Source organism: Hibiscus syriacus, unplaced genomic scaffold, assembly GCF_006381635.1.
Source record: "Hibiscus syriacus cultivar Baekdansim isolate YM2019G1 unplaced genomic scaffold, ASM638163v2 tig00110676_pilon, whole genome shotgun sequence".
NCBI lineage: Eukaryota > Viridiplantae > Streptophyta > Magnoliopsida > Malvales > Malvaceae > Hibiscus > Hibiscus syriacus.
This window is the reverse complement of record NW_024062820.1, coordinates 2,031,547-2,050,693: the sequence shown is the minus strand read 5'-3', so window position 1 is coordinate 2,050,693 and position 19,147 is coordinate 2,031,547. Positions and strand designations below refer to the sequence as shown.

At 33.3% G+C, this 19,147-nt stretch overlaps 2 protein-coding genes across 2 annotated transcripts; both read right to left on the bottom strand.

Annotated features, from left to right (window-relative positions):
* Window positions 1-1,065: 1,065 nt before the first annotated feature.
* Window positions 1,066-4,180, bottom strand: LOC120137695 (sodium transporter HKT1-like). The gene is made up of 3 exons (XM_039153393.1): window positions 3,060-4,180; window positions 1,393-1,620; window positions 1,066-1,264 (listed from the first exon to the last, which is right to left on the bottom strand). Exons 1-3 carry the CDS (start codon window positions 4,178-4,180, stop codon window positions 1,066-1,068), a joined length of 1,548 nt encoding a protein of 515 aa, XP_039009324.1.
* Window positions 4,181-14,340: 10,160 nt separating this feature from the next.
* On the bottom strand, window positions 14,341-18,359 carry LOC120137960 (vacuolar-sorting receptor 1-like). Its single transcript, XM_039153596.1, has 12 exons — window positions 17,833-18,359; window positions 16,851-17,543; window positions 16,306-16,394; window positions 16,132-16,201; window positions 15,969-16,052; window positions 15,701-15,777; window positions 15,541-15,622; window positions 15,339-15,421; window positions 15,181-15,247; window positions 14,835-14,963; window positions 14,623-14,729; window positions 14,341-14,534 (listed from the first exon to the last, which is right to left on the bottom strand). Exons 1-12 carry the CDS (start codon window positions 18,125-18,127, stop codon window positions 14,445-14,447), a joined length of 1,866 nt encoding a protein of 621 aa, XP_039009527.1. The 5' UTR covers window positions 18,128-18,359; the 3' UTR covers window positions 14,341-14,444.
* Between the last annotated feature and the right edge of the window lie 788 nt (window positions 18,360-19,147).

The window sequence follows — 19,147 nt, the reverse complement described above, 5'->3', positions numbered from 1 at the left end:
TTCGAAAAAAATAAAAGATACAAACACCTTTTTAGGATAGTTTGATGGCTTTATTAGCCAAATATTGGTGACAATAAAATTTTTAAAAAATGGGTTTGTTTGAAAATTATTTTGGGATATAGGATATTTGTTACAATACACTAGAAATTTGTCGCAAATGGGATGGCGAGTTCTATAAAATATAAATAATAAATAATTTAAACTCATCACGTGGACATGACAAATTCCATACAATTTTTAAAAAGTTCATATGACCCGTTTGATTTTTTTGATATATTTTATGGAACTTGTCACTTTCACGTGGCAAGTTTCTCGTGTACTATAACAAATGACCTACAATATTCCAAAAATTTGAACTCGTTGGATTTGAAAAATTAAATGTTGAGATTGATAATAATAAATGATAAGATATGCACCGAAAAAAGAGAAGTTAATCTCAACATTTAGTTTTTTTTTCACGATCCTAAAAATATAAAACTAAGTTTTGCACGTGTAAGTGGATCTTAACCCATATATATATATATATATATATATATATATATATATATATATATATATAAAGTCAAACACATTAGGGTATCGCGGATTTTTTCGGGTCGGGGACGGGGCAAGATATCCCCGCCCCGACCCGATTATATATATATATATAATATTTTATATTTTTTATATTAATTATATATATAATATTTTATATTTTATATTAATTATATATATAATATTTTCGGGTTCGGGTTTGAGTATAATATTTAGGGTTGGCTTCGGGGACGGGACAAAAAAAATCCCCAACGGGGCACCCGATAAAAAACCCGATGGGGATCGGGTCGGAATCGGGGATAGGAATTCATTTAGGGTTCGGAGACAGGGCGAGCAAAACCCACCCCGAACCCGTCCCGTTACCATTCCTAAAACACATGCAAAATGTCCAAACTCAATATATACAAGGGTGAGGGCTACATAAAATTTCCAAACCAGTTGAAAACCAAGGGTTGTATGAATGATGACTTTATTAGTACATTTTACAAACAAAGGTTTCTATTTTTATTCTATTGCTGATTTTTTAAACTGTTAGGAGAGTTTCCATGCTTTACCAGACTTCAAACTGAAACTCTTGAGCCTCCCAAAAAACATGACAATAATGAGAATAAACTTGCCACTGTTGCTCCACCTCCCCACGAATCCAGTCCATGAATCTGTGCATCCCGTCTCCCCTTTCACCCTTCTCTTACAGCTATACCCCGTCGAGAATCCAACATTCCCATAAGCACTGCAAAACCACGGTTTTCTTCGGTTAATTTACACTCTGAAATCCGAATTTTCTTCGGTTTATCATTCGTTTTATTGATTGTGTTGTTAATACAAGTGTTCATCCTGAAAAATAACGCAAACGTATACCTTACGACTTCTAGGGTGATGTTTAGGACATTGAAGTTGAGGGGATCTTCCCTCAGTTTATGTCTTTCTGTGATGCAGATAAGGATGATGAAGATGGCCAAGTATGAGAGGGTAGAGAACATAACACACTCCAAAATGTTCTTCCCTTGTTCTTCACTTTTGCATTCCTTCTCCGATTTCTTTTTCCAGCATTTAGTTGGTACAAAGGAAGTATAGGGAGGGAGATACCTGTAGAAGAAATAATGAAATCATATATATTATTGGAGTTCGATTTGACTCGATTAATGAAAACAAAAACTAAGAGAAAATTAATAAAACTAGAAAATCTAATTTTTTTATATTTATAATTAGGGTCTTTAATTTTTATAATTTCATAAAATGTTTAGTTTTTGATCATCTTTTTCCATTTCTCTTATTTATTCATTCAATTTTAAATTAAATTTAATCATGTTTTTCTCTTTTTTCAAATCTTACTCTTTAATTTATCAAATATTCTTTAATTTTTAATCTTCTTCGTTTTCATTCTAACAACGAAATAATATACAAATCTTTTTATTTATTTATTGTTCAAAATCAAGCTATATATCATGCATGCATTCAATTTTTTTGTATTTATTTTCTTTTAGTTGTATTTAAGGTGTTTTCTTAATAAAATAATAAAAATAATATATTTTCACATAATTTAATCATTTTCTATGATTTATTTATGTAATATTGAATTAATTGTTCAAAGTAATGAAATATATTTTCATTTTATAAAGTCATATTTTTTAGTTTTCGCTCAAGGTCCCGAAAATGTTTGAGACGACTCTGATTTATACTTTTCAAGTTCATTAAAAGGGAAAATCTAATTTTATTACATCTATATTAAATAAAAAAAATTATAATCAAGTAATTATACATACAAATAGATAATAGGAATTAAGATTAGAAACAAGATTATCTATAAGTACTACTCGTGTATTCTTGATGTTTTCTTAATTAAACGATCATTATACTCTTTGATATCTTCTAATATTATATGTGCGTTTGTGTACGATAGAAATAATGAGGATTCTTATCATTATTAGTTGCACGTGATATATTCTAGACATGATCAGTTGAAGATAGAAATAATTTACAGAGACCGATGCAGGATTTTATGTTGGGGGACGAATTTGAACATATAAAATTTTAGGGGATGAATTTAAACTTATAAAACTCTAGAGAGCAAAAACATATTTTCAATAATAAATATATAAAAGAAATTTTAAAATATGAAGTAATTTTAAATTTTTAGGGTAGGCGACAGCTCCCAACTGTCTTCTCGATCCATCATAGATAATTGATAAGTGCTAGACACACAAAAATTGGGGGTTGAAATAGAACTTATTCCAAACCCACTTCAGTAGTGCTATGACACACAAATATGTATATATCTTATAAATATAATTGAACGTAGTATTTGCCACATGCAAATTTGCCTACAACAACAGCTACCAGTCGAGTTTTAAGATGGCTCCCTATTAAGCTTTATAAAGGAGTTGCGAGTAGACATATATGCTCTAAATCATTAAAGATGCGACCGTACTTTCTTGTCAATTGGGCAAATTTGAGGCTAAAAATGCACCAAATAAAATCATGCGTGTGTGCGCGTGTGCATTTGCGAGTGAAAGAAAACTACTCACATCATAACGATGAAGAGCAACAAGATGGCGGAGGAGATGGTGGAAAGGTCGACGATCGATTCCCCGCTGTGCCTCGAATTCACTACTTCGAACAACAACCCCACGATCTTCTGGTACGAACCAAGACCATCCATGGCGTCCGAGTTCCATTCCATCGAGCAGAACAGAACAAACTGAACCGATATGAACCCGAACACGGTGGCAGCAAGAAGAGCACAACGAACGCCCGACCGTAAATGAACGTAACCCATCTCCTGATAATTCGACAGGATGTAATTGAACTCCGCTTTTTTCGTCACCTTGTCCAAAACCCATATCGTGGCTCGCAGGCAAACCGGGTAAAGGGTGTTGCCGAGAAGAATGAGTGGGATAAGCAGCAGCAAGAGACCCGAGTTCTCCTTGAACACGATCATGTTCTCGTTCGTCGGAATGAACCCGCAGTTCGAGAAAGTCGAAACGACGGTGAAGAAGGAGAACGTTTGAATCTCAATGCCTTTGGTTTTCATTATTTTCCTCGCGCTTGGGGCCAGGCTTACGTACATGTAAACCAGACTGGAACCGACTACATGTACGACCAAAAAATAACCTAACACCACGTACCTTAAATACCTAGTAGCTCTATACTTGAGGCTCTTTGTGGAAGACGAGTTTATGTTGTTTTCTAAATCCGTACCACTAGGTGGTTTCTCGTAGGTAATTATGGTACCCAACTCCACTTCATGGGCAATGGTATCGGGGCTTTCATGGTTTGTGAAACTGGACCTTGCCAGCTGAAGTCCGAACATGGAAGTAAAGACCTCCCCGCCTACGAGCATCAAAACAGTCATGATGATAAGTTGGGTGTTGGAGAAAACCTCCATTTCCACCGTCGACATGCTTGAAACCGTCGCCGCCGACACCGACGTGAAGAACACGTCGATGTTCTTTGGCCCGAACGAACCGGTTCTCGGCTTCGACATGTTCAGTGCCCCGAAGCCAAGCAGAGACAGGACGATGAAGTAAACAACCTGAACCCACAAGGGGTTCGCTTTGAAGACCAAGGCATGGAAACAGGACCGTTTGAAGCGTGATTTGCTACAAAAATGCTCCAATTTTCTACCGAAAAAGATAGCACTACCCATTTGTTGTAGGAAGAAAGCTGCATGATAACATGTTGGCCTCCGAATAGAGGGATATATATACTGGAGCTAAAGCTCAAGGTAGTGGGTTTTCCCTATCATCGGGGTGAGTGTTCGATTGAATCGAGTCAAGTCAAGTCAATTTTTCGAGTTTTTTTTTTGAATTAATCATTGGTATCGATCTATTGACCGACTAATTCAGATTGGGTACTCCAGAGGCGAGGGCGACTCTCCCAACCCAGTTTGTTCCATTCGCAAATGCCAGGATTCGAACTCTGACCTTACTTAAAGAACCTAATGTCTTATTTCACTAGATCAACTGGTTGGTGGTTAACCTTTATTAATTTTAATCATAAATCAAAATATCCACAACCTTGTATAAATGGAACTTCAATAAAAAACATTCAATGTTGGGTAGCCCTTTATATAGTTATAGCCTAATGAGATTGGCCTTTCATGGAATGACATAATGGGCTCACGAATTACAATCTGCAATCGTCTCTAGCGTGTTCTAGGTGAGTAAGATCCGGGGCCGAGTAGCCCTTGGCTGTTGGGTGGTTACTTCAATGCTCTTTTGTGTGCTTCAGAAAGAAATGGTGGTGCTGTTGGTAGAACAGGAACGAGCTGTGGTTTTTCGAATTTTGTGTTTGATAACGGTCCGATTGACTTCAAGTTTCGGGTTTCTCCTTCACCTGGGCCAGAAGATCTCTTTTTCAGCGTATTGACCGTTGCCTAGTTAATTAGGATTAGGTTCTACGCTACTCAGCTTCCGTCGCTTCATTTGGAAAGGATAGGGTCGGACCACTGCCCTCTCCTTCTTCGTGTTCAGTCTCATTCGTTGTCCTCTAGGCCTCCTCCATTTCGATTTTTGTTTGCTTGACAAAGTCATTCGGAGTTTAAGCCATTGCTGCGGAACTCTTGGCGTAGTCAAGTGGATGTAATTTCTAATCTAGCTATGGTTAAATCGAAGTTGATGGACTATAATTCTTCTACCTTTGGGAGCATTGGGAAAAGGAAAAATAATGTTTTAGGTCGCATTAGGGGCATTCAACGAGCTCTGGAGAACCGATATTCGAAATCTCTTCAAGTTCTTGAATCTAAACTATATAAATAAGTGTCTACAAAGGATAATAGTTCATGGCTTAGTTACGAACTAAGGAAAATATTAGACTTGTATTGATGAGAATCATATTATGCCTTGATATATGAAAATGCATATTCTCGTTAAGTATTCTACTAGTATGTTTATGTTTATGACATTCACGATATGATCATAATACTAGAGATATATTAGTGTGTACGTGAAGTTTAGCATTCCGATTCCTTCGTTCGTAGGTTAGTAGGCTCAATCCGTTTGTGGAGCATCGTTATTTTAGGATTATGGCATCCATTCTCATGGTACAGTTCTGGTTATTTTGGTGAGCATATGTATCCATGAGATTATTGTATTCAATCTATAAACCATTTGTTTATTTTAGTATGTGTTTTGTAAACTATTATTTTGGTGCTCCGAATTCGTAAATCCTTTTATAATTCCTTATAAACTTGATGGATTGTTTTATGGTGAATTCGTATCACAGTATTGAAATACCGTAATTAAGATATCCAAGTCACAATGAAAATTTACAATCATAATCGTAAATTAAGATATAATTAGGAGAATTTCTTATATTCATTGAAACAAAACTAACAACTTAAAATCACATAAGGATCATACAAAGATATATTAAACATCTAACCAAAAAACTCGAACAAAGATAAATACAAACAGAATTAATTACCCTGATAAACGATTCACAAAAATAGATCAAAAACAGCTCCAACTTTCCTTCTTCCTCAAGTTGGAGAGGGAAAAAAGGATGAAGAATTTTTAATCACTTTTTGTTTAATATTCCCTTTATTTATTTCCTTTTCATTTCCATTAAAAACATGTGCTAATAAACATGTGGTAGGGATTTAACATTAAAAAATCTAGTATATATATATATATAGGTCTAATTGTACTATGAGGTTCTAACTTCTATTCCCTTTTGATTTAGACTCTAATACTGCTTGAGCTATTCAATTTAATCCTTGTTTAAGATCTGAGGCGTTACACTTGCCTTCTCTTATACCATTAAATTTCTGAAAATTTATCTAGCAACTCTTGATATTACGATATGAACCACACATGAACCCTAAAATCCAAATCTTGTATAAAAAATATTGAATTAATAAAAATTTACTAGTTATAAACCCCGAAAAATTATTTTTTTATTAATCTGGGTAAGTATAAAGTAGTATATATTCAAAGATAACTCTCAACCATTTTACATTGAACATTCACACTCTGACATTCTTGATGCTATCGAAAAATAAGGATAATTCCTTTATTATCGAGTTCAGTTCATGCCAAAGAAAATGTTGTTAATGCGAAATGATGGCTTTTATACTTCTGATTATTTGTTTTGTTAATGCGAGATAGTGGGGTTTTTCTTTTCTCTGGTATGTTCTTTTTTTTTCCATTTACAGATTTTGCTTCACAGTGAAAAAGATTTGTCTTTTGGTGGCCTGAGTAAATTGATGATTCCAATACTTAGGTTATATAATTGTAAATTAGGGCTGAGCTTTCGATCGAGTCGAGTCAAAAATTTTTGAGTTATTTGAAATTTTACGAGTTCTATTTTACAACTCGAAGTTGGCTTAAATCTTTTTTATATCAAGTCGAATCTATAAAATTTAAATCGAGTCTAATTTTATTAATATGTGGCCTGCCTTTTTAGGGATGAATAATGGGACAAGAATAAGTTATATTATCTGCATTGAAGATCAATAGAATAATACCTTGACAAAGTTGTTTTCCTTCTCTTTTTACCCACGTCTCCAAGGTCACTGGGCGACTGTCTAATATCACTTTCTTATTTATTTATTTATCAGGTAAGCTACGCATTTAGTATCTAAATTATATCTTTTGATCCATTTTAGCACTTAAATTCTTACTTTTTTAAAACCATACTAAATATTTAGTTTTTATTTTATTTTAGTACTCGCCGTCAAAAATTTAACGCTTTTAGTACCTAAACTATCAGTTTTGATCTATTTTAGTACCTAAACTTTAAAAAAAAAATCAAAACTTAACGTTAAATTTCAAACGGTGGTACTAAAATAAAATAAAAACTAAAGTTTTTTACAAAAACGAAACAAAAACTAAACTTTAGGTATGATTTTGAAAAGTTGAAAGTTTAGGTATTAAAAATAGACTAAAACTAATAGTTTATGTACCAAATATGTAGTTTACCCTTATTTGTTTATTTATCATATTTTTGTTATGAAATACAGATTCAATCGGGTTGATGGAGATAATTCAAGTCATAATATTTTAATAGTACGTAAAATAACGATTTGAGGAGCCAGACAGAACTGATTCGGAACCCACTTCACCACTTACTCGAATGAGAATGAAAGCATCAAATAATGGCCTACGCGTCAAGTCCTCCACTGGCTCAAGGGGGGAGCGGAGGGAGATCCTCGTTTATTATCCGATTATTATTCTATATCCGTTTTAATATCTAAATTTTTAATTTTTTTAAATTATACTTAAAATTTAGTTTTTATTTTTATTTTAGTGTCATCCGTAAAAGCTTTAGTTATTGTTTCATTTTAGTATCAAATTCAAAATTTAATGTTAAGTTTTGAAAAATTGAAAGTTTATGTACTAAAATTGACCAAAACTAATAGTTTAGGTTCTAAAAGCGTTAAGGTTTTAACGACGGGATATTAAAATGAAACAAAAACTAAACTTTAAGTATGATTTTAAAAAAATCGAAAGTTTAGATACTAAAACAGACAAAAAATAATAGTTTATGTACTAAATGCATAATTTACGCTATACTTTAAATAATTTATATTCGTATTTTAAAATTTTGGGTAAAGTGTCTAATGTTTGATTAATATCATTTTCATGTAATATATATGGGATAGAATCCTATTACACAATATAATTTTTTTTAGTTTTACAAATATTTAGGATCATTTGATGAGTGAAAATAAATTGTTGAGATTAACAGTAAGAAACGAGAAGACATTCACTTGAAAAAAAAAAGAGTCAATCTCAACCCTCTATTTTCACTCATCCAATGATCCTAATCTGTGTAAAACTAAATAATTTTACATCATGTAAGTGATTGAGATAATATCCGCTTATACTATGTAAAACTAAAAAAGTTTTACAACTTTTTTGGATCATTTGATGAGATGAAATCAAATGTTAGGATTAATAGTAAAAACGAGAAGATATTCACTGGGGAAAAAATAAGAAGTTAATATCAACCTTTGATTTTCTTTCATCCAACGATCTTAAAAGAGTGTAAAACGAAAAGAGTCTTACATAGTATAAGTGGAACCCAATTGTATATATATATATCAATAAAATTAAAATATTATTAGACTAAAACATTTGAGGTAATTAATTTTCTAAAAAAGCACTTCAATTATTTTCTAAAAAGTAATTAATTTTTTTATGTAAATTAAATTTTATATTACAATATAATTAGATGGTCAAATTATATTTCTCAAATAATTAAATTATCATGTGGGTAATTAGTTTTTGGGTAAAATATCCAGGTAGTCATTAAATTATAGGATTATTTTTATTATTAACTTTTAATCAGATCATTTAACTATTAAGTTATTATCAATCAAATTACTAATGGTTAATATTTAGTAAAACTAAAGATATGACAGTTAAATAAATAAGTATAATTACACTTTCAATATATCAATTAATAGTTTTAAAAAAATTAAAATAATTATTCCAACATGTCTTATTTAATATTATATTACTATCAAAAAAATGACATTAGGAATCCCTATATATATAAACTTTTAAAAATAATTAAAATAACAGGTGGCTGGCACCAACGAGGGCTATGGATTTGTGTCGGAGATGAGTGGGAAAGTAGTGGGTTTACTAGTGAAGATATAGGAATATATTAATCTTGGTCAATCCTTTAATAAATTTCTAATTGTGGAAAATGTTGACATTGTGCAATAATTTTACCCTTTTAACCATGTTATTATGATGATTAGTTTAACTTAGTTAAATTTAAGAACCAAAACATGTTTTAGTTAAAATTGACAACTAATATTAAAAAATTTGGATTCTATGATGCAAGAGCGGAACTTGAAATTTATTATAGCATGAGCTAAAAAAAATTATTTTTCATAAATACAATTCCTTTTAATTGAGGGAGTCTGCTAATTTTTTATTTTTTAAAAATATATTTTTTATATTAATTAATAATTAAAAGTATAATTGGCGGGGGCCTTGGCCCCCTTTCGGCTCGGCCCCTGCCAGGATGGGCACATACCCAGTCTGGATATGTTTTGCATCTGTCATTACTTATAAAGACTCAATCATTTGATAACAATATTCAAGTAATTTGTAGTATCTAGTGTTCGAATTTAAGATTTTTAAGAATAATAATCATTTCTTTAACCATTATTGGTTTGTACTATTTGTCTTATATTTTTAGGCTTAATACACTTTTAGGTGTCTAAACTATAATTCAAATTAATTTTTGGTGCCTAAAGATTTTTTTTGCTAAAAATAAAACATTATATTTTTAGGTGCCTAGAATGTAACAAAAACAATTATCTGATACATGTCATGCATATAATATTTAAAAAAAATTAAAATACACTTTTAGGTGCCTAAACTATATCTCAATTTGATTTTGGTGCCTAAAGAATTTTTCATTAAAAATAATTGTCTAACGTTTTCTCCTTTACACTTTTAGGTGCATATCGTTAAATTTTTATTTTTTAATAATAAAAATATTATTTTAAAAAATCAAACCCTCCCATGCGTCTTCCCTCTCCCTCCCATCCCCTACCTTCGACACGACGAAGGATCACCATCGACTGAGTTTTATTCGGAGCAGGACGAGGAGCTCAATGGTGGTAGCTGTGTAACGTACGGCCAGTTGTAGTCGTGAAATCGTCAAAAAACAGCTAAGGAAAACTTAGAAAATCGATGACCCCTTATAGATGTTTTTACGATGATCGGCGCAGTTTCATGATGGGTGGAGGACTGTGTTTTGATCCCGACAACGAGACGATTCTGATGGTGTCAACGGTGACTACGGACCGACGGTGACCGATAGCGATGAAATTTAAGTTTTTTTAATTATAGTATTATTTTTTAAATTTTATATGCATGACATGTGTCAGATAATAGTTAAATTTAAATGTCGTTATGGTCCAGACACCTAAAAGAGTAACGTTGAAAACGTTATACACCTATTTTTAGAGAAAAATTCTTCAGGTACTAAAAGTCAATTTGAGATATAATTTACGCACCTCAAAGTATATTAAACTTTTTAAAAAATAAAAAAAATATAATAATAGACACCTCAAAATATAATGAAAAAAATGTTATGTATCTATTTTTAACAAAAAATAAATAAATACCAAAAATCAATTTAAAAAGTGTATTAAACCTATATTCTTATTGCCGATAAGCTTCGATGTTGACATATTTGACGTGCTAAATATAAAGAGCCACAAGTTTATAATCTTCGTTTGTGTATATCACTAAGGAAGTTATACAGGTGTGTAGAAACATTTCATTCTAGTAGTAATCATACGCAGCGTGACATTATCAATTATTTCATTTTTGTAACATCTTAAATCGGTACGACACACAGTTGATTGATTAGGATATTACATGGAAACACCAGAGTGATTAACCAACTCTTTCTCACTTCTTTTACTTTAAAAAACCATTCTCATAAGAAAAGTTACTATAAAGATATAATTAAAACCGCACTCTGAAGAGCTCCCAAAATAAATATTTACATTCAAAAATAATAATACATATCGACTTTAAAATACATTTACTACTCAATTTTACAACATGGTTTATAAATATACATGCCCTTCAAAACGTTGAGACATACTCTGATCTACTCCTGGTCTGGACCTCGGTCACTTTAAGTCTCCTCAACATGTTCACCTAATTTGCGTAAGGAAACAACTTTCAAAATGCTGAGCTAACTAGTTCAGTGTCACACTAACAACTAAATCATACTAATTGTATATCACTGAAAGGCTCAAGCTATCAACTCCACTGTTTTTCTTTAGTGAGTATACTTGTATACTCAATGTCTACTCTATGGTAGACATCATGGTGTTGCTGAGGGTTCTGTATTTCGGAGCTCACACACACCTCTAGTCTACCGAGGATGAGGCCCCCATAATCTCTGCATCGGACACCAAACCCTTGACTAACTCACCCCTTGTGAGTGTTTGGCCTTGGCCTTAGTTAGTTAGCTTAAAGTGCCTCGCGCAATCCCTAAGGATATATCTGGACTAAATCTATACTTGCGACCCCGCTAACTTTTCCTGAAATAACTCGGGTGTCCTGATCGTTTCCCGACCATACAAACAATGCTAGTCTTATTTCACCCTACTTTATCTCGTTTCTACGTTTGAATTAAACATTATTTTTGTTCTCACTTGTAGTCTTATTTGACAGTAATTATAATTTTTTGGGAAACCTCACTTGCTTCTATGATTCCTCTTGATTTTTTTAAAATCCAAAACTTAAGTTTGGTATCGATACTGACCTTACAATATCGATACCCTCTCCTCAGTATTGATTCTCTACCTAAGATATCGAAACCCCAACTGAAATGCCTTGAAAAAATAAGGGGAGTATCGATACTCATATAGGAGTATCGATACTAGGACCTTGGGTATCGATACTCCCTAGGGTACAGATACCAAAATGGCATACTGAAATTCCACTTTCAATACTAAGCCCGTCAGTCTCGATAACGAACCCTCATTATCGATACTACTTTATGAGGTATGGATAATGCTTTTAAAAACTATTGATTTTATGTCTGAGACATGAACAATATCGATACTTACCCTTAAACATGCCTTATTTAGGCACAAATTAATCCTTTAAACTCCCTAAATTTACTACTTTGAGGTTTCATACTTGTTATTAAGTCTTATGTGATTCATATGGGTCATAAATAAGGTTTTAAACATGCTATAATAACTTTAATAAGAAATCTACCATGTAAATTTACTTAACATGCTTAAATCTTAACTTTCTACCTAAAATTCATTTCTAATGATCTACAATTGGTATAAGGAAGTTGTGAGTGAGTTACCTGACTTTCTTGGCTACTAGAATCCCTCTCTACTCAGCTAAGACTCACTTTTTCTTTCCCCCTTGCCTTTAAACTTTCTCCCACTTTCTTAGCTAAACAAGGGTAAGAAAAGAGATTATTATTTATCTAAGGCTTAAAACAAGACTATGGATACTCCAAACAACTCAAATTTAATAGAATAAACTTGAATTCTTTGAATTCCTTAACCTCCCTAAAAACCCATTTTCTGAAACCTTATCCAAAACTTATGATTTGGGACTTGAAATGAAGCCCAAGGGATGAAGATTAGGATTCTTAACTTGGTTGCTTCAACTAGACTTGAAAATCTCAAAAAACTTCTACCTTTGGTTGGCTTTTGGAGAGAAAAAGAAGGAAGAATAGATGAGGAAATGAAGAGTTCTTGGGAAGCTTGGGTTTCACGTAAAGCCTCTTAAAATAAGGGGTTTCTATCCGTTAAAACAAGAATTGGGTAAACTACAATTTTGGTCCATCGCCTTTAAAACCCAACTTAAAACCACCACTTAGTTTTACCTCTTGCGCCCACCTTGAGCCCAATACCCTCATACTATAGTCTAAACTGGTTTAGAAAAACTAATGGACTCAACTTATAAGTCTCGTGTTGACCTGAACTACTGACCCGAGATTCGAGGTATTACAATTTTTACTCAAATAACACCTAAAGAAATTAATGATATAATATTAAAATATACTTCAAATCTTTGATAGGATAATTATTTTATTTTTATTATTTTTTCTTAAGTATTTTATCTTTCGCATTTTAATCTTTTACATTTCACTTTGAGATACTTTAATATCTAATTGAATAAGAATCATTGATTAACTATTAATGTTTGATACAAACAATATTGTGTTCAAAATAATAATATGACATACTCATGGTATCACTTATGCATAAGCGACATATATCACATCATCATTTATGTTTATGTAACATGTATCGCATCATATTATTTTTCCCATTTAGAGATAATACTAATCTAGTTTTCTCTCATTGATGTGTGTTCATCTCTTTTTTTTTTGTCTTTATTGATTGAGGACGACATCAACTTTAATATTAATTGTCAACCTCCAATATTTTTTATTGTCTTTTTCTTCTCATTAATGTTTGTTACACATTTTCATCTGTCTTTCTAACACGTTTTTTTTTTATATTTTTAGCATATTTTTCGATTCTTTAGTCGTTTTTCGTTTATCCTTTTTCTAAAGATTGATTTGACATCGTCACGAATGATCAAGATGACATTTATCTTATATATTGTTAATCTTCCCTGCTTTAGACTCTCATATTGAACTTGAATACTCGACTTACGCTTGTGGATAACTTTTCATGTCACTTGAGTCTAATTTACAATTTGTCAATAATCTTTCAATAACTTGATCCCTTTTGTAATTCATTTACTAATACGATCATATTTTCTTATATTTATCTTTGTTTGAGTTTCTTAATTAAATTTAATCTTTCCTTGTATGATCTTTATATATTTTAAATTGCTAATTTTATTTCAATAATTATAATTTTTTCTAATTATGTACTTAGTTTACTAGTTGTTAACTTCTATTGTAATTTTAGACATTTCTTATTTTGAATAAAATTTACTTCTATAAAAAAAATGTATCATATTTTCACTTTAAACATAAGACTTGCTATATTTGCAGATACTAACTTGTCAACTAAGTTTTCTTTTATCCATATGATATTTTACCTCAAAATGAAACATCAAGAATTAAATTGCTAAAAAATAAGTTAAAGTGATTATTCGATCAAATACTAGTGATAAAGATGTTTAAATTTAGCCATTAACATGTAGTTGCCAAGCACCACCTTCGCAAAAGCTTGTTCTCTCTGGCTGTTTTGACTGTTGGATGACCATAGAATCATATTGTTTTAAATCATCTTAGAAACCTATAATGATATGGAAGATGCAGAGTGATAAAAAAACATGATCATGCAACTCATAAAAGATGTATGGCCATGCATAATGAAAACTTGTCATGTACGTAACCTTAAATTATTTAGAATTACAAAGTCAAAAACTAAACGAGTAGATATTAAACCTAAGGGAATGTTCCATGTGCTGGTCTTATATGTCTGGATGATGAACGTTATTAGGTTGATTATCCAATGGCATGTATTGTGCCATAATAGCCCTAATCTCCGAATCCATGTATCTCTGCATCAAGTTCAATAAGTCGGTTGAGTTCTAAATAATTTTGCCGACACTCCAAATATTATTAATATTAGTGGAATGACAATCTTACCCGGATTCTGTACTTGTAAATGGCGTATCCTGCACCTCCAGCAGCGATCAGTCCGAGAATTATTACCCACACGGACCCCCAGCCTACCTCTGTTCTACCGTTCTTGCCTGAAAATGAATATCCGTTAGAGGGGTGTTTTGATCCTGAATAAATCGAAATCATGTTGATATGTTGCCAATCTCCAGATCACAGCATGCCTCGAAGATACTTACTGATACACATGTCATGCTCTTGCATGTACAACGAACCACCGCTACAGCTGCACTCGTAGCTTCCCCAGGTATTTTTGCATTTGCACCCAGAACATTGGCATGCCAGCTTCTCCTTGCACTCATCAACATCTGGGAAACATTCCGATGTAAGAAACAATTAACCAACAGAGATATAAATGATATAAAGCTTGAAGTTTTGCCCCAAAATCTAAGTCCACGGTGTCTCGGTAAAAACACAAAATGTGATGGCTGAAATAATAGCTAAGCATCTTCCAATTCACGTGCGACCGGTGTGTTTATAATGACTTGATATTATACGAAGAAATCAGGTAGAAATATCATATACCTTCACAGCCCTTGACTCCATCACCCTTGAATCCATATGGGCACTTGCAACCATGTGAATGGTCATCCTGAACATTACATTCCAGAATCAAATACGTAAGCAACCTGGAAAAAGATAAACAGATAAAACAAAAAAGAGATGGCCGGAGAGGCACTCACAATACAAGCAGAGTATGTCCTTCCTTCCCGTGTTTCTCTCCAACATCCTCCGTTGTTGAATTGACAACGTAAAGCCGAAGAAGCTGTTAATCAGAAAAGCGGATAGAACTAAGCATAAAGGAGCCGCAAGATGCAAATTTTGTTTTAGCATTGATTATAACCCTCAAGCATAACGACCAATACTGTCCATGAAAATATTTACCTTCACAATGTGTATAACCATCTCCAGTAAACTTCACCCCATTAACTGTTGGGCACTCGCACACTCTTCCCCGGAAGGTATCCTACAAGTAAAAGAGGGGCATCAACAAAAAGGTTTAATCGAACACATAGCTGACGAACAAAAATTTCCTGTTGCATACCCTGCATGCGGTAATATTAACAATCTTGTCGTGCCAGCAGCCACCATTGTTTTCTAAGCACTCATTAGTTTCGATTTCTGCCAAGGACAACTTGTAACGAAATAATGAATATCATCTCTACGATAATCTCTACCCAAAAAATATAAATTTATAACTTAAATAGCATGGGGGGAAACGGTGGTGGTTAATGCCAGAAAATCCAAATGTTTCAAAGCAAATCACAAGAAGAAAAAAAATGCCTCTAAATTAAAGAGCAACAGGTGATAACCTTCACTTAAACAAACTGCTGGCTCTTTTGTCTCTTGAAAACCTGCACAAATTGCATTGAGAACAGCCCCTCTGTCCAACTTCCCTAAATCCATCAGAATTGATATTGTTAAAAAAGCAATGCAATCAGATTCCCAGCAATGACAGTAAATTCTGATTCAAACCTCTATACTGTCTGTTATTTATCACAAGAGTTGGCAGTATAGTTACATCTCCACGGGGGCCTTTTCCAATCTAAAATAAGAATTACATCATAAATGAGAAACTCGATGAAAAGAAATGGCAACAATGGGATTGCGGGAATTCTTTTAACTTATAAAGTTCAAGAACTGTCTGACCTGTGCATCTTGCTCAGCTTTCAGAACTGGGTTCTCCACATCGGCCTCAGTGTCACCAATACATTTGTCTACTTTATTGAGATCAACGCCTATAAAGCAGAGAATGGAATGCAAATACATAAGTACACCTCTCGGAAGAAAAAATATGAACTTGTTTTAATCCATACTTAACAGATGATTTGAGTAATCAACATTTCCAGTGGCAAATAAGAATTTGTTTGTTTTTCTAGAACCCTATAAAACCACATAGTTGTATATACGAGTAGATACACATGTAAATGCATATAAAGTCATCAGTACTACAACAAATAACCCATTTCCATTAACTTTTAGGGAACATAGAGGAGAAAAATTACGTGCAATTAACAGGAAGAAAAACTACTTACTGCTTATCCCTAGTAAAAGGAGACTAATTCAATGGTCTTACTCCATATTCGAAGAAATAAAATCAATCAAACCTCAAACAGTATAGCTGCAGCAATGTTGTGAATGGCCCATTTTAAGACTCATATATAAAGAGCATTGTGTATAAAGCATTAACCTACCAAGAGATCGGATAACTTTATCCGCACACTCTTTGTTATACTTCTGATCTTTCATCGGGCAGCGGATAGAGAAGTCCGTGACATAATCCCACCAAAGCCATGGCTTTCCACTTTCATTAGCAACTCTGAAAACGCAAACTTGGCGAAGATTTTGAACCACCACATCTTTACCATCATAACCTTTGCTGAAGTCTTGCTCAGGATCCGGAGCACAGTACCTCCCATGATTGATACACTGCGACTTGCACTGCTTGCTCAAAATAAAAGCTTCCGGGCAATACCAAGTTATATAGTGCGGGGTAAACAGGGTGTAGCCTTTCTGCTCGAGAATTTGAGCAGCTCCTTTGAAGCTCTTGACAAATTCAATCTGGCTGTCACACTTTGGCCCGCACTCGTCGTTGCTATTAGTCCAGAACTCGTACTCAACCCGCTCGTCGGGATGAGGAAGAGCCTCCCTCCAGTCGAGATTCATATTAACCATTTCCCCACCATTGACGGCTTTCTTGAGGCTGTCCCCTAGTGATTTACTAATGAGGGCCGATGGAATGGTGATCTTCTGCAGGTATTCGGCATTAGCATTCTCTTCTTCAGGGGTATCCATGGTAATCAAGGGCTCATTCTTGTTATCAGCAACAAGAATAGCAGCGGCCCCAGCTTTCTGAGCATTCCATGCCTTCAAGGTGAAGAAACAATCTGAAAGAACAGCAAAGTCAAAGATGATAAATCAGGCAAACTCAAAATAAACCCCAAAAACCTACAAGTTCAAATCAATAAATTAGGCAACTCTAAATTTAGCAAACATCAACTACCAGCATAATTTTATTTGGTGTAAAAACTCATAAACACAAAGGAAAATTCACTTAGCTAACACTAATCATATTTACAAAGATAAAAAAGTAAGAAAAATTCCAATATAGTTGAAATAATTTACTTCCAAAATTGGATTATCCATCTAAAATAAAAATAAAAAAGGCGTACATACCTCCACGATCAACGAGGAGAAAAGTGGGAAGTCCACCAGGCTTAGATTTGAAGGAGATGTCCAAATCATCGAAGGACTTGCATGCGCCTTGATTGGCTTTAGGATAAACAACGGTGCCGACCAAGGTTCCGCCGTACTGAGGAACCCCAAAATTCCCGATCGCACACTCATAAACCCCTTTGATCGACTCCGGCGAAGTCACCTTCAAGCTGTTCTTCTCCACTACAAACCTCCCCAAGCAATTCCCAGACAACAAAACCCACAAGCAAGCTAAAAACCAGAACTTTTCCCTCATTTTTCCCGGACCCAAGATTAGAAAAACTTAACTAACAATAAACCAAGATGGGGAATATTTTTGAATCAATAACCAAGCACAAAAGACACCTCTTTTTGCTCACCGGGTTTCCGTGTCCTTCCCGGGAGCTGGAAGTTTATAGCGATGAGGCGTTTGTTTGGTTCGTGGGGAAAAAAAAGGAAGATTTGGAAGGAAGTCGTTTGCTTTTTCAAAGCTCAGTGAAAAAAGGTTGTGCATTGGGTTTTTTTATAGCATTGATATATCTACACTACAAAATCAAATGGATTATTAAATATTAAGTATACCGACGTTGATCCAAGTCTAAGGACTTGATTGCAGGGTAAATAATATTGGTGATCACTTATTTTTTATTTTGTTCAATTTCGGTCACTAATTTTGAAAAAGTTTGATTTTGGTCATTTTAATTTTCAATCTTATGTTAACCACTAAGTCGTAACTTCTATTACTTTGATGATGTGATATGTTAGTAAAGTGGTTACTTAATTCCTAAATTTTAGATAGAATAGTAATTTGATCTTAAACTTTACATAAAATATTAATTTAACTCTAAATTTTATATAAAATATCAATTTGATCCATGAATCCAATCAAAATTTTCTCACTAGCCGTCACTCATCACTGTCGTCCGTCATCATCGATTTCCAACGCTCGATCAATTTCATGTCGAAGTCCTCCAACACATCCTTACTCATCATTTACACTTTTTGTCATCATTCATCAACTCAACTGTCAACATACAAGATAATCTGACAATCTAATAAGAAAATGAGATAAATCCATGATTATTGTAATATCACTTACTAGTAGCCATCATCTCCCCTTCTTTAAAGTCATCATACAACACCGATGATAAAATATCCATAAGAATACTCTTTTTTTTCTTTAGGAACTCTTTTATCTTTCTCTCTTGAGATTTCCCTCGACCCCTTGAGGGGGGAATTTTCTTGAGTATTCTTCCTAACTATTAGTAGGATAATTACTCTTTTAATAAGTTAATTT

Coding starts and splice junctions, on each gene's coding strand:
- LOC120137960 (XM_039153596.1), bottom strand. CDS start 18,127: ATGAGGGAAAAGTTCTGGTTTTTAGCTTGCTTGTGGGTTTTGTTGTCT. Junction 17,544..17,832: donor TCTCCTCGTTGATCGTGGAG/GTATGTACGCCT, acceptor CTGTTCTTTCAG/ATTGTTTCTTCACCTTGAAG. Junction 15,623..15,700: donor TTAATATTACCGCATGCAGG/GTATGCAACAGG, acceptor TTTTACTTGTAG/GATACCTTCCGGGGAAGAGT.
- LOC120137695 (XM_039153393.1), bottom strand. CDS start 4,180: ATGGGTAGTGCTATCTTTTTCGGTAGAAAATTGGAGCATTTTTGTAGC. Junction 1,621..3,059: donor TTGCTCTTCATCGTTATGAT/GTGAGTAGTTTT, acceptor TTTCTTCTACAG/GTATCTCCCTCCCTATACTT. Junction 1,265..1,392: donor ATCACCCTAGAAGTCGTAAG/GTATACGTTTGC, acceptor GTGGTTTTGCAG/TGCTTATGGGAATGTTGGAT.